The sequence below is a fragment of the Nanorana parkeri genome, unplaced genomic scaffold (assembly GCF_000935625.1).
Source record: "Nanorana parkeri isolate BGI_ZX_2015 unplaced genomic scaffold, ASM93562v1 scaffold629, whole genome shotgun sequence".
NCBI lineage: Eukaryota > Metazoa > Chordata > Amphibia > Anura > Dicroglossidae > Nanorana > Nanorana parkeri.
The window spans coordinates 929,085-944,061 of record NW_017306897.1 but is presented as its reverse complement, the minus strand read 5'-3'; the positions used below and the strand labels follow the sequence as shown (position 1 = coordinate 944,061).

Here is a 14,977-nt window from a genome sequence, read left to right as displayed (position 1 = left end):
AGATGTATTCTCCACAAACGCACCTTCCAGGTTTCTTTCTAATACAAGGAATACACCTTTGATTGATTTTTGTTCGCACCAACTACACTATAAGGGTTCTCCTGTTTTTCTCCTCTTCTTTTCTCATGTGACCACTCTTGGAAAGATACTCCGTCTCCACAAGGAGCACCACATTTTGTATATAGACTAACACTAACCCAGCCCTTGACTGTAACCAGTAAGGAGGCTGCCTAACACTAAGCCATTATCCATTCCGGAGAGTGCCTAAAACTAGCCCAGCCTCTGACTTTATCCATTCCGGAGAGTGCCTAAAACTTACCTGCCTCCTGACTGTATCAATTCCGGACAGTGCCTAAAACTAACCCAGCCTCTGACTGTATCCATTAAGGACAGTGCCTAAAACTAGCCCAGCCTCCGACTGTATCCATTCCGGACAGTGCCTAAAACTAACCCAGCCTCTGACTGTATCAATTCCGGGGAGTGCCTAAAACTAACCCAGCCTCTGACTGTATCCATTAAGGACAGTGCCTAAAACTAGCCCAGCCTCCGACTGTATCCATTCAGGACAGTGCCTAAAACTAACCCAGCCTCTGACTGTATCAATTCCGGGTAGTGCCTAAAATTAACCCAGCCTCTGACTGTATCCATTCTGGAGAGTGCCTAAAACTAGCCCAGCCTCTGACTGTATCCATTAAGGAGAGTGCCTAAAACTAGCCCAGCCTCTGACTGTATCCATTCCGGACAGTGCCTAAAACTAACCCAGCCTCTGACTGTATCCATTCCGGACAGTGCCTAAAACTAACCCAGCATCTGACTGTATCCATTCCGGAGAGTGCCTAAAACAAACCCAGCCTCTGACTGTATCCATTCCGGAGACTGCCTAAAACTAACCCAGCCTCTGACTGTATCCATTCCGGAGAGTGCCTAAAACTAACCCAGCCTCTGACTGTATCCATTCCGGAGAGTGCCTAAAACAAACCCAGCCTCTGACTGTATCCATTCCGGAGACTGCCTAAAACTAACCCAGCCTCTGACTGTATCCATTCCGGAGAGTGCCTAAAACTAACCCAGCCTCTGACTGTATCCATTCAGGACAGTGCCTAAAACTAACCCAGCCTCTGACTGTATCCATTCCGGACAGTGCCTAAAACTAACCCAGCCTCTGACTGTATCCATTCCGGGGAGTGCCTAAAACTAACCCAGCCTCTGACTGTATCCATTCCGGAGAGTGCCTAAAACTAACCCAGCCTCTGACTGTATCCATTCCGGAGACTGCCTAAAACTAACCCAGCCTCTGACTGTATCCATTCCGGAGAGTGCCTAAAACTAACCCAGCCTCTGACTGTATCCATTCCGGAGAGTGCCTAAAACTAACCCAGCCTCTGACTGTATCCATTCCGGAGACTGCCTAAAACTAACCCAGCCTCTGACTGTATCCATTCCGGAGAGTGCCTAAAACTAACCCAGCCTCTGACTGTATCCATTCCGGAGAGTGCCTAAAACTAACCCAGCCTCTGACTGTATCCATTCCGGAGACTGCCTAAAACTAACCCAGCCTCTGACTGTATCCATTCCGGAGAGTGCCTAAAACTAACCCAGCCTCTGACTGTATCCATTCCGGAGAGTGCCTAAAACTAACCCAGCCTCTGACTGTATCCATTCCGGAGACTGCCTAAAACTAACCCAGCCTCTGACTGTATCCATTCCGGAGAGTGCCTAAAACTAACCCAGCCTCTGACTGTATCCATTCCGGAGACTGCCTAAAACTAACCCAGCCTCTGACTGTATCCATTCCGGAGAGTGCCTAAAACTAACCCAGCCTCTGACTGTATCCATTCAGGACAGTGCCTAAAACTAACCCAGCCTCTGACTGTATCCATTCCGGGGAGTGCCTAAAATTAACCCAGCCTCTGACTGTATCCATTCTGGAGAGTGCCTAAAACTAGCCCAGCCTCTGACTGTATCCATTCAGGAGAGTGCCTAAAACTAGCCCAGCCTCTGACTGTATCCATTAAGGAGAGTGCCTAAAACTAGCCCAGCCTCTGACTGTATCCATTCCGGAGAGTGCCTAAAACTAACCCAGCCTCTGACTGTATCCATTCCGGACAGTGCCTAAAACTAACCCAGCATCTGACTGTATCCATTCCGGAGAGTGCCTAAAACAAACCCAGCCTCTGACTGTATCCATTCCGGAGACTGCCTAAAACTAACCCAGCCTCTGACTGTATCCATTCCGGAGAGTGCCTAAAACTAACCCAGCCTCTGACTGTATCCATTCCGGAGAGTGCCTAAAACTAACCCAGCCTCTGACTGTATCCATTCCGGAGACTGCCTAAAACTAACCCAGCCTCTGACTGTATCCATTCCGGACAGTGCCTAAAACTAATTCAGCCTCTGACTGTATCCATTCCGGAGACTGCCTAAAACTAACCCAGCCTCTGACTGTATCCATTCCGGAGAGTGCCTAAAACTAACCCAGCCTCTGACTGTATCCATTCCGGGGACTGCCTAAAACTAACCCAGCCTCTGACTGTATCCATTCCGGGGAGTGCCTAAAATTAACCCAGCCTCTGACTGTATCCATTCTGGAGAGTGCCTAAAACTAGCCCAGCCTCTGACTGTATCCATTAAGGAGAGTGCCTAAAACTAGCCCAGCCTCTGACTGTATCCATTCCGGAGAGTGCCTAAAACTAACCCAGCCTCTGACTGTATCCATTCCGGACAGTGCCTAAAACTAACCCAGCATCTGACTGTATCCATTCCGGGGAGTGCCTAAAACAAACCCAGCCTCTGACTGTATCCATTCCGGAGACTGCCTAAAACTAACCCAGCCTCTGACTGTATCCATTCCGGAGAGTGCCTAAAACTAACCCAGCCTCTGACTGTATCCATTCCGGAGAGTGCCTAAAACTAACCCAGCCTCTGACTGTATCCATTCCGGAGACTGCCTAAAACTAACCCAGCCTCTGACTGTATCCATTCCGGAGAGTGCCTAAAACTAACCCAGCCTCTGACTGTATCCATTCCGGAGACTGCCTAAAACTAACCCAGCCTCTGACTGTATCCATTCCGGAGAGTGCCTAAAACTAACCCAGCCTCTGACTGTATCCATTCAGGACAGTGCCTAAAACTAACCCAGCCTCTGACTGTATCCATTCCGGGGAGTGCCTAAAATTAACCCAGCCTCTGACTGTATCCATTCTGGAGAGTGCCTAAAACTAGCCCAGCCTCTGACTGTATCCATTAAGGAGAGTGCCTAAAACTAGCCCAGCCTCTGACTGTATCCATTCCGGACAGTGCCTAAAACTAACCCAGCCTCTGACTGTATCCATTCCGGACAGTGCCTAAAACTAACCCAGCATCTGACTGTATCCATTCCGGAGAGTGCCTAAAACAAACCCAGCCTCTGACTGTATCCATTCCGGAGACTGCCTAAAACTAACCCAGCCTCTGACTGTATCCATTCCGGAGAGTGCCTAAAACTAACCCAGCCTCTGACTGTATCCATTCCGGAGAGTGCCTAAAACTAACCCAGCCTCTGACTGTATCCATTCCGGAGACTGCCTAAAACTAACCCAGCCTCTGACTGTATCCATTCCGGACAGTGCCTAAAACTAATTCAGCCTCTGACTGTATCCATTCCGGAGACTGCCTAAAACTAACCCAGCCTCTGACTGTATCCATTCCGGAGAGTGCCTAAAACTAACCCAGCCTCTGACTGTATCCATTCCGGGGACTGCCTAAAACTAACCCAGCCTCTGACTGTATCCATTCCGGGGAGTGCCTAAAATTAACCCAGCCTCTGACTGTATCCATTCTGGAGAGTGCCTAAAACTAGCCCAGCCTCTGACTGTATCCATTAAGGAGAGTGCCTAAAACTAGCCCAGCCTCTGACTGTATCCATTCCGGAGAGTGCCTAAAACTAACCCAGCCTCTGACTGTATCCATTCCGGACAGTGCCTAAAACTAACCCAGCATCTGACTGTATCCATTCCGGGGAGTGCCTAAAACAAACCCAGCCTCTGACTGTATCCATTCCGGAGACTGCCTAAAACTAACCCAGCCTCTGACTGTATCCATTCCGGAGAGTGCCTAAAACTAACCCAGCCTCTGACTGTATCCATTCCGGAGAGTGCCTAAAACTAACCCAGCCTCTGACTGTATCCATTCCGGAGACTGCCTAAAACTAACCCAGCCTCTGACTGTATCCATTCCGGAGAGTGCCTAAAACTAACCCAGCCTCTGACTGTATCCATTCCGGAGACTGCCTAAAACTAACCCAGCCTCTGACTGTATCCATTCCGGAGAGTGCCTAAAACTAACCCAGCCTCTGACTGTATCCATTCAGGACAGTGCCTAAAACTAACCCAGCCTCTGACTGTATCCATTCCGGGGAGTGCCTAAAATTAACCCAGCCTCTGACTGTATCCATTCTGGAGAGTGCCTAAAACTAGCCCAGCCTCTGACTGTATCCATTAAGGAGAGTGCCTAAAACTAGCCCAGCCTCTGACTGTATCCATTCCGGACAGTGCCTAAAACTAACCCAGCCTCTGACTGTATCCATTCAGGACAGTGCCTAAAACTAACCCAGCCTCTGACTGTATCCATTCCGGGGAGTGCCTAAAATTAACCCAGCCTCCGACTGTATCCATTCCAGAGACTGCCTAAAACTAACCCAGCCTCTGACTGTATCCATTAAGGAGGGTGCCTAAAACTAACCCAGCCTCTGACTGTATCCATTAAGGAGGGTGCCTAAAACTAACCCAGCCTCTGACTGTATCCATTCCGGGGAGTGCCTAAAACTAACCCAGCCTCTGACTGTATCCATTAAGGAGGGTGCCTAAAACTTACCTGCCCCCTGACTGTATCCATTCTGGAGAGTGCTTAACGCTAACTTGACCCCTCACTTTAACCATTCAGGAGGGTACCTATCACTAACCCAGCCCTTGACTATATCCATTCAGGAGAGTGCCTATCACCAACCTGCTCCCTGACTGTTCCCAGCCTCTGACTGTATCCATTAAGGAGGGTGCCTAAAACTTACCTGCCCCCTGACTGTATCCATTCTGGAGAGTGCTTAACGCTAACTTGACCCCTCACTTTAACCATTCAGGAGGGTACCTATCACTAACCCAGCCCTTGACTATATCCATTCAGGAGAGTGCCTATCACCAACCTGCTCCCTGACTGTATCCCAGGGGTGGGCAACTCTGGCCCTCCAGCTGTACGTTAACTACAAATTCCAACATGCTTCTGGGAGACATGCCTGTAACTGTCAATTTTGCAAAGCCTCATGGGACATGTAGTTCCATAACAGCTGGAGGGCCGGAGTTGCCCACCCCTGTCATATCCATTCAGGGGTGTGCCTAAAACTAACACACCCCCTGACTGCATCCATTGAGGAGAGTGCCTAACACTAACCTGGCCCTTGACTGTAACCATTGTGGAGAGTGCCTAACACTAACCTGGCCCCTGACTGTATCCATTAAGGAGGGTACCTACCACTAACCCAGCACTTGACCTTTTCCATTCAGGTGAGTGCCTAACACTTACCCAGCCCCTAACTCTATCCATTCAGGAGGGTGCCTAACACCAAGTTTACCCACTAACACAAGTCAGGTTTGCATACATAAACAGGGTTACAGAGGAAACCGTCCTTTCTAGTGACAACTATAGGTACATTTGTTTACTTACTTGAGCAATTTCCTATGCATATGGTCATTTATCATCATCTAAAATATCATGCCTGTCACATACCATGCCATACAAACCCAACCTGTACACATAAAAGGAACAGACTAAGTTCAATGGTTTGAGAAATTCCAAGGAAATATTTTACATTTCCTTCTAAAAAATATCTGCAAGCATAAAATAAATCAAAACCAGGAGAGATGGGAATGAAAATAGTGCCAGAGATATAGAATACAAGCGATGAGAGAAGCACCACCAATCACCGCAGTGATATAAATCACCGAGCATCTTGTTTTCCCAGCAGCTATTTCCCAGACAATACAAATGCTGTACAGCGACATGATCCGTCCACGTACAATGAGGAAAAAGTGATTCACTCTGAGCTTTGTCAAAGAAATGATGTATGGCCGCTATCAGCAAAAGCAGAGTGAAGCAGAAAGAATATAAAATAAAAGGCACATGCGACAAGAAGTGCAAAGTTATTTTACATAATTTGTATTGGTCATGTGATGTCATGGGCCCTTTTTTTCCCCCTGGCAGTGGGTGGTCCTGAAGACTGTAGAGGGCGGCGCCACTTTGTCACATGGTGCCTCTTTCTACATCATTCTCCTGTGAATCCAGGGCGTCTTGATGTGGTGGGCGGCAGGGGGCAGGTTCTTGACGCCCTGGGCTGGAATAATGGGCCAGGTGTGGAACCCCTTGGCAGGGACGAATAATGTCCAAAAAGTGCAGTACAAAAGTATAATCCAATCGGATAGTCAGGTCCAGTTCCGGGTCGTGGCGGGCAGCAGGAATCGTAGTCTAAGGGTCAAGGAATAGGGTCGGTAGCCGGGAAGTCAGATCAAACAACAGGTTCACAGGAGGGAGCTGGGTGTTCACCATGAGGTAGAATAACTCAGCAATGAGTCAAGGCTCTGACCAGCTTTAAATACACAGGGAGCCCAGGACCGCCCCCTGGTTGCCAGGGCAACCAGGAAGCTTCCCCAGTCAGAGTCCAATCACAAGGCTGAGGGCAAGTGGTGAAGGCTGAAGTCCTTTTCAGCCTGAGTAGCACCTGTGGCTTGGAATGGCGCAGGCGTACTACGCGACTTGCGCACGCGCACTGGCCATACCAATCAGGAAGCTTCCCCAGTCAGAGTCCAATCACAAGGCTGAGGGCAAGTGGTGAAGGCTGAAGTCCTTTTCAGCCTGAGTAGCACCTGTGGCTTGGAATGGCGCAGGCGCACTACGCGACTTGCGCACGCGCACTGGCCATACCAGCGCTAGATGCCCTGCCAGGGGGAGGAGGAGGAGCTACCTGTGCCCGATGCCCGCGTCTGCGAACCTGACGAGGAACGACCCCCTGGGTCCCTGACAGGCTGTAAGGAAGTGAGATATATGATGCTGGATGGCGCTTGCAGGCTGCCCCCAATTTCTTTCCAAAATTTTGGGAAAAAGAAAACTCTCAACCTTGCTCATTTCTAGTATTAAAGAGTATGTGAATACTTTCTTTGTAAAAACTATTAACCCCTGTCCACCGTGGTCCCACATATATGTGGGGCCACAGTAGTAGGCTTTCCTCCGCGGTGGTGCATATATGTGTACTTGTTTTTGTTCTGGGAACGTGGCCACTTGCAAACCCCAGCATGGAAACCACAGACAGCGCCTGGTCTTGGACTAATGCTGGAGAGGTGGGAGGACCAGCTCCCAATCACATGATCACTGTAATAGCAATCACAGTTATTACTAGTTTTACAACATTGTAAAATACTAAGACAGGGCAGACCTTTTTAATAAAACAAAAAAGTAACTAGGTTTTCCCCAATGTTTACGAGCAGTCATGTGGCCACTAATCATCGCTGTATCCCATGCTCTGAAGGGCTGCAGACTCATTGATTGGCAGCCTCTGCCAACACCATATATACCAGCCGCTGTCACTCAAACTGCAGGGCTGGGCAGGAGGACGTGTCAGCAGCGGTCTGACCGCACGAGCAAAGGAATGCAGGACTAATGGGGTGAAGCGGCTGGCGGACGCTGTCAAAATACAGTGCAGACAGCTGGATTCCCCGATCGACTCAAGCCTAAGTGTTGATGGAGGAATCGGCTCTATTTTTCTGGTTCAGCCTGCGGGTTGAAGGAGAAAAATAGATCAGTGTATGGCCGTCTTTACTGAACAGAGTTGAAAATCCTTAAGCAGCTATATAAATGGGCATAAATATGTCAGCTGTGTATTTAGTGGCTTTCTTGGAGTTCACTTTTAAAGAACTTTGGGCAAAATGTTGACCAACCCTTGCAGAGGGGCTACCCCCGCACTGCAAAGGTTAAGTTATACTCATCTGATCCTCCATGCCGGCCAGGTGTGACAGCGCTACCTCCTGCCTGTCTCCTCCTCTGTCCCTTCAGCGTCATCATGTCCTATACACTGTGTATAGAACATGATAACTCAGAGACCTTAGACTGCTGCAGCAGAGGGGGAGAGAGGTTGGAAAGACCGGTCTAAGAGCAAGCCGCCTCTGAGGATCCCTAGGCCAAAACAAGCAGTTAACCCGTGTAGTGTGGGGTAGCCCCACTGCAAGGGTTAATAACCAAAATGTTGCCCCGAGTTCTTCTTTAAGGAATATGTCTTCTTTATTTGTATAAATAATTTGCATGTCCATATGGCTAACAGGTTCTCCACCTGACCCCCCCCCAGCCGTGTTACAGTGATTTATGTGCCCCCATTTTTAACTAGAGTTTGCAATCACTCAAATCCCAAACAGTGTGCGCTCTGCATACTGCAAAGCGATAAGCTCATTTAAACAAAGCGATGATTCTCCGCTATTCTTTACCTCTGGCTTTCTTTAGATTTGCGTTTTTCCTCAAGGTATCTGTGCATTTCTAAACGACTTTCTGGCGTGTAGTGCGTCGGCTCCTGCCAAAATGCTTTGTCCTCCTCACTTTCATCGGCTGTTGCGTCCGGATCCCCCGGGGCCATTTCAGGACGGTTTTCTTTGTTCTCGCAATCTGGTCTGGAAAACAAAAGGATGATATTACAGTAGTCCTCAAATTCAAACAGGTCATAAATCTGTATGTTATGGAGGGCGGACCAGGTGCAGAGCAGAGCAGTTACAGACGGGATCAAAACTGCGTCCAATGTATTCCAATGGTATTTTGGGCTCTAGTTCACATCGCAGCGTGCAGTTCCAGAGCAGGTCCAGATCAGGTGAAAAAACTGCAGCAAGCCCTATTTTACCTGCTCTGGAACGCATGCAAACACATCAAAAACGCATGCAAGTGCCTGGAACGCACTGAAAGCCCATCTTAAACAAAAAAAAAAAACGGCCCAGAACGCATCAAAAACGCGGCACAACCCACTGCACTGCGTGTGCAGAAACCGGACCGGATCTGCTCTGCATTTGGTGTGAACAAGGCCTTAAAGAGAACCTCTAGTTCATGTTTAGGCAACCTAGGCACTCCAAATCCCATCATGCCTCTGTCTGTCAGAGTCTTTCAATGCATTGTGGGATTTGCAATTCCACAACAGCTGAAGAGCTGAGGTTGCCTACTCCTGCTATAGTTGTTTTATTTTATTATTTACAATTAGGGATGCACCGATATCGGTATTTTGGTATCGAGTACCGATATTTTTTTTTCTACGCTGATGCTGAATACCGAGTACCGGAAATGCCATTCAGGAATCCAGGCGGCGTGTAAAGACTCGCCACCTGGCTTCTCGATTAGCAGGAAAGCCGTCCCCAATATCAGGAAGCCGGGCAGCGTGCAATGATGCGCTGCCCGGCTTCCTGATACCGGAAGTATTGGGCTAGGCATAGGAGCATTTGGGTGAGTACGATTACTCGCCCAAATACATGGCTCGGCAGCAAAGTAGAGACATCATCATATCTCCTAAGACTAGCGGGTACAGCTTCATCTCCAGCAAGGAGAACAGTGAGGAGCAAAGTAGAGACATCATCATATCTCCTAAGACTAGCGGGTACAGCTTCCTCTCCAGCAAGGAGAACAGTGAGCAGCAAAGTAGAGACATCATCATATCTCCTAAGACTAGCGGGTACATCTTCCTCTCCAGCAAGGAGAACAGTGAGCAGCAAAGTAGAGACATCATCATATCTCCTAAGACTAGCGGGTACAGCTTCCTCTCCAGCAAGGAGAACAGTGAGCAGCAAAGTAGAGACATCATCATATCTCCTAAGACTAGCGGGTACAGCTTCATCTCCAGCAAGGAGAACAGTGAGGAGCAAAGTAGAGACATCATCATATCTCCTAAGACTAGCGGGTACATCTTCCTCTCCAGCAAGGAGAACAGTGAGCAGCAAAGTAGAGACATCATCATATCTCCTAAGACTAGCGGGTACAGCTTCCTCTCCAGCAAGGAGAACAGTGAGCAGCAAAATAGAGACATCATCATATCTCCTAAGACTAGCGGGTACATCTTCCTCTCCAGCAAGGAGAACAGTGAGCAGCACAATTGTGACATCACCAAATCCCACTCCAAAATCTGAGACTAGCAGTCAGAGGCAGCAGTGCCTTAGATCTCACACGGCAGATATATACAGCTATGAGGCTACAGAACAGGAGTGCCTAGGCACCCTCACATAACAGGAAGTTCACTGCTATTTTTCAGAAGATAAAGCTACATTCTTAAGGTACTGCTGGGGCACTATTAACATTTGTTCCCCATAACATAGCACAATCTTTACTTTGTAAATTCAGGGCCACTTTCAGGACATAGTAGCCTGGAAAATATGTTGGCAGCTGTGAGCAGAGGATTCTGGGACTTGAACTAAGGAGAGATGGGTTATTTATACCTCCACTATGTACTAAGTAGCTTTTATTTAGAAAATAACATTATTCACTGTATTAAATACTATGACTACAGCAGAGTTTTGTGCGTCATTTACACATCATCGCAGTGATCAAAGAACGCAATCCCAGCTCTGAATGACTTATTGAGTGGTAGGGACAAAGGGATTAAGGTGACCCAATATTAACTGGAGCACAAAACAAATTTTCCGTTAGAAGGATTACGGGCGAGTCAGCCTTGCTCCGTAGAGTGCAATACGAAGTCTCTGCAATGTACAGACAGCGGCGAGTATTGCACAAAATATACAAAACACACAAACGATAAATACACCAAAATTATTTTAAATAATTGTTCTGCAGTGGAAATCATTTCTAGATGTTAAACCAACTGAATGACATTTAGTTTTCAAACGCACATTGTACTTTTTTTTTTTCTAATGAAATACTCGTATTGTAACATATTGTAACAGGGGTATAGGTACTCCTAAAAACTAGATCACAGAGGGACTGGTACACACACATACACATGCAGAATCACATACATACACGCAATAGGTTGAACTTGATGGACATGTGTCTTTATTCAACCTCCATTACTATGCAACTATGTATCTTGTTTTTGCCTCTTTTGTCATTCTCTTTGCCTTAGTGCCAGTGGCGTCACAAGGGGGGGTGCGAGGGGTGCGGCCCGCACCCGGGTGACACCATTGGATGGGTGACACCAAAATGACTCACGTCATTTTGGTGTCACCCCCCTCTGAAAAGTCGTGCGCTTGGTCATGGACCGAACGCCCGACAGTATCAGAAGAGAGGAGGGGACCCGGCGGCATACCTTATCGCGCCGGGTGACTGTCCCCTCCTCTCTCTGCCGGCGTCCATCACCAAGATGTCGAGCAGGGTTCATTTTTTTGTATTGGGCTGCCCTCTGAGGACCCTGCACCTCCATGTGAGGACCCTGCACCTTCACGTTCCTACTCGGCACCTCCCTCCTCGGCTGCAGGTTTTTTCTCGCCCTCATGTTCCTTGTCAGCCGCACCTCCCTCCTGGGTTGCAAGTTTCTCAGTTTCTCACCTCCTCGGCCCCTGCCTCTGGTTTTAGAAGCTCCTGGTAAGTCCCGCTGCGTGCAGCTAGGACTGACTTTGTGTGAGGGCACTACAAGTGTCAGCAGTCTCTGTCCATTTAATGTGCCTTCACACACAGGAGTGTCATATGATGGACAGGGACTTTTGACACTTGTAGTGCCCTCACACAAAGGACACCAGGACAGTCATATCATCATTATATGATTGTTCTGGTGTCCTGTCGGTGAGGCCACTACAAGTGTCAACAGTCCCTGTCCAGGGACAGGGACTTCTGACACTTGTAGTGCCCTCACACACATCGATCCTTGTACTGCAGCAGCGTTCATTTTTTTTTTAACCACTTGAAACCCGGGGTGTTACATCCCCTTCCTGTCCAGGCCATTTTTCAGTATTCAGCGCTGCGGTACTTTGACTGACATTTACTCCGTCATGCATTCTTTTTTATGTGTAACTTTACATTTTTGTTTTGGAAACTTTATTCTTTTTTCCTATTTTTTTTTTCAATTAACTTTATTGCTATCAGATAGGGGGCTAAGAAACCACCCTATGTGATAGCAAAAGATGTGACATGTCCTCTTTATGGAGACATCAGCGGTCTCCCAGACACCTAATGTCACCTAGGACCCCCCTGAAGAATCTGCTTCATCAGCTTCTCTCCAGCATCTGAAGCTGGAGAGTGACACGAGAATGTGGAAGTGATGTATGTTAACGGGCATCGATGCCTGTTTTTAAATTTTGTGTCTTTCCCGCTCGCGTGCGCCGTGGGCTAACGGCCTGGTACATCCAGGAAGCAGTTAACTGATATTAAAGTCTGACCCCTGGTTTTATTCACAGCCCCCGACATGGCCCTCTGTAAGTTTGGATTGGACACCCATGCCCTAAGGCAATACTGCAAGGACCTGGAAGAGGCTGAAGCTGAGAACTGTAAGTAAAAGCGAACTGTTTCTTTGAAATGCAAGATTAAAGACGGTCAATCTTTAGCAATTCAACGAACAGGAAAGCAGGTGGATGGGATCAGCAGAAGGAAAGTGGGTGGAAGCAAGCTTAGTGAGATGCATGGATTCCCGGGCCCTGAAGGAGCAACGCTTGGTACTTTCAACATACCCATTGTGGCTGTGCAGGAGGATGTCTGACTGCTGGAGATAGACTGCTGCTCCCACACACGGCAGCAGTGGGCCTGATCTCCAGCAAGCTGCCAGGGAAGGGGAGATTGAGATCGTACTGGAGCACTAATAAAAGGGGTCCCGGCCCTAGGAAGGTTGAGAACCACTGGTGTAAAGGCAGGCGTCCCAATACTTTTGGCAATATAGTGTATGTCCCCCTGTGACCCTAAAGAGAACCCCATAGTTCTCTTTTAAAGTGTCTCTTCCCTCTTAGCTGGGTAATTCAGTTTATATTTGACTGATGGATGGGGTTCTTTGGGGTCATTTTTACATGTGTTTAGTCATATCTATATATGCAGTGTCTATAGCTATGCGCTCTTGGAGACAAAGGTTGTTATTTTTTCAATAAAGTTATTCAAATTTTTTCTTTTAGGTTATTTCGATGAGTGCGTTTGTGAAGGGCTGTAAGCTGAACACGTTACACGCACGCCTATGGCAAAAAAAAAGATTCTATTTGGCAATTATATTGTTTTCTATCAAATCAATCAAGAGACATTCAGTGCTCCACATACAAGGTGTTGTTGATGTCGGTGTACCAGCGTCCATCGAATCCCGGCTTCCTCTCCGGCGGTGTCTTGCCCGTGGATTTTTCCTGGGCCTCTTCTCTCTCTCTGGCCCTCTTCAACAAGTAAGCCTCCTCTTGTTCTTTGATTTGCTGCTCCACTTGGCCATAATCCTGCAAGGCCTGGATTCGTTCTGACCGTTCGATCTCCTTCCCATCCAGCCACTTCAAAAGGAAAAACAATATTATGGTTTTATCTCCAACACCAGAGCAGAGAGAATGAATACAAATCATTGCACCTCGGGAGCCCGAGAAGCTTAGCTGAAAGCAATGAGACAATGTGTGCCAAAGTCATGCAGATGCAGCATCAATAATGCATGCCCATTGCACTCTGATCAGTGAGATCATGCCGTGCGGGCAATGCAATGGCACATTCAAGAAATACTGTGCATGGAGTGATATCTTTATGAGGAATTACTGTTTGCATTCATCCTGACAATTAAAGAGACAATATTAAACATCTTTTAAAATGTTGAAACTAAGCACAAAGTCTCAAAGCAGTAGACACCCACTCCACGCTCCAGCGCTGCAAGCCTCGTCCTCCTCTGGTTCCATCCTCCATGCTCCAGTACTGCAAGCCTCGCCCTCCTCTGGTTCCATCCTCCATGCTCCAGCACTGCAAGCCTCGCCCTCCTCTGGTTCCATCCTCCATGCTCCAGTACTGCAAGCCTCGCCCTCCTCTGGTTCCTGCCTCCATGCTCCAGTACTGCAAGCCTCGCCCTCCTTTGGTTCCAGCCTCCATGCTCCAGCACTGCAAGCCTCTTCCTCCTTTGGTTCCAGCCTCCATGTTCCAGCACTGCAAGCCTCGCCCTCCTTTGGTTCCAGCCTCCATGCTCCAGCACTGCAAGCCTCTTCCTCCTTTGGTTCCAGCCTCCATGCTCCAGCACTGCAAGCCTCTTCCTCCTTTGGTTCCAGCCTCCATGCTCCAGCGCTGCAAGCCTGAAGCCCCCATGCCTCCTCATCAACAACGCCCATGCTCGCCTCCAGGACTTCTCTAGAGTCTCTCCCATCCTCTGGAACTCCCTACCCCAACCTATCTGGCTATCTCCTACTCTGTCTGCTTTTAGGTGATCCCTGAAGACTCATCTCTTCAGGCAAGGCTATCCCGCTCAACCTAACCATTGAACTATCTCTCAAACAACTCATTCCCACACAGCTACCACTTTTTGTATCCCTTAGGCCTCATTCACACACAACGCAAGAGCAAAATTGTATATTGCGTATATACACGCATATACGTTGCATGCACTATGATTATGAAAATAATCGTTAGCTGCAGCCCTAACTATATGCAATCCCAGAATGCATCATTCGTAATAGAAATGTTAATATACTGTACGCGTTTACGTGTGTATACGCACTCAAACATGTGTATGCGCGTAAAATACGCAGAAATACGCTGCCCGGACACATCTCGGTTCCATTCTGTTTTTGCGCATTTTTACGCTCCGGCTATATACGGCTCCATACACAGCTATGCGTATGGAGCCATTTATTGGCATATGCTGCATATGGGACAACGCACATGTACGCACATATACGCGCGTATATGCGCGGCAGTGTTAATGAGGCCTTAGCCTTACCTTTTAGATTGTAAGCTCTCAGAGGCACCTAACAATCTTGTCTTGAATTGTATTGTGACTGTAATGTCTTTCTTATATTGTAAAGTGCTGAGCAAACTGTTATTATTATTATTATTA

General features: G+C 47.9%; 1 protein-coding gene across 1 annotated transcript in view; it reads right to left on the bottom strand.

Moving 5' to 3' along the window:
* LRRC6 (leucine rich repeat containing 6) overlaps positions 1 to 14,977 on the bottom strand; it is a 52,202-nt gene that overhangs the window by 24,945 nt on the left and 12,280 nt on the right. The window contains exons 5-6 of the mRNA XM_018563073.1: positions 13,228 to 13,442; positions 8,499 to 8,678 (exon numbers count right to left, since the gene is read on the bottom strand). Of these exons, the coding sequence (XP_018418575.1) occupies positions 8,499 to 8,678; positions 13,228 to 13,442 (395 nt within the window). The remainder of the gene's footprint in view (positions 1 to 8,498; positions 8,679 to 13,227; positions 13,443 to 14,977) is intronic.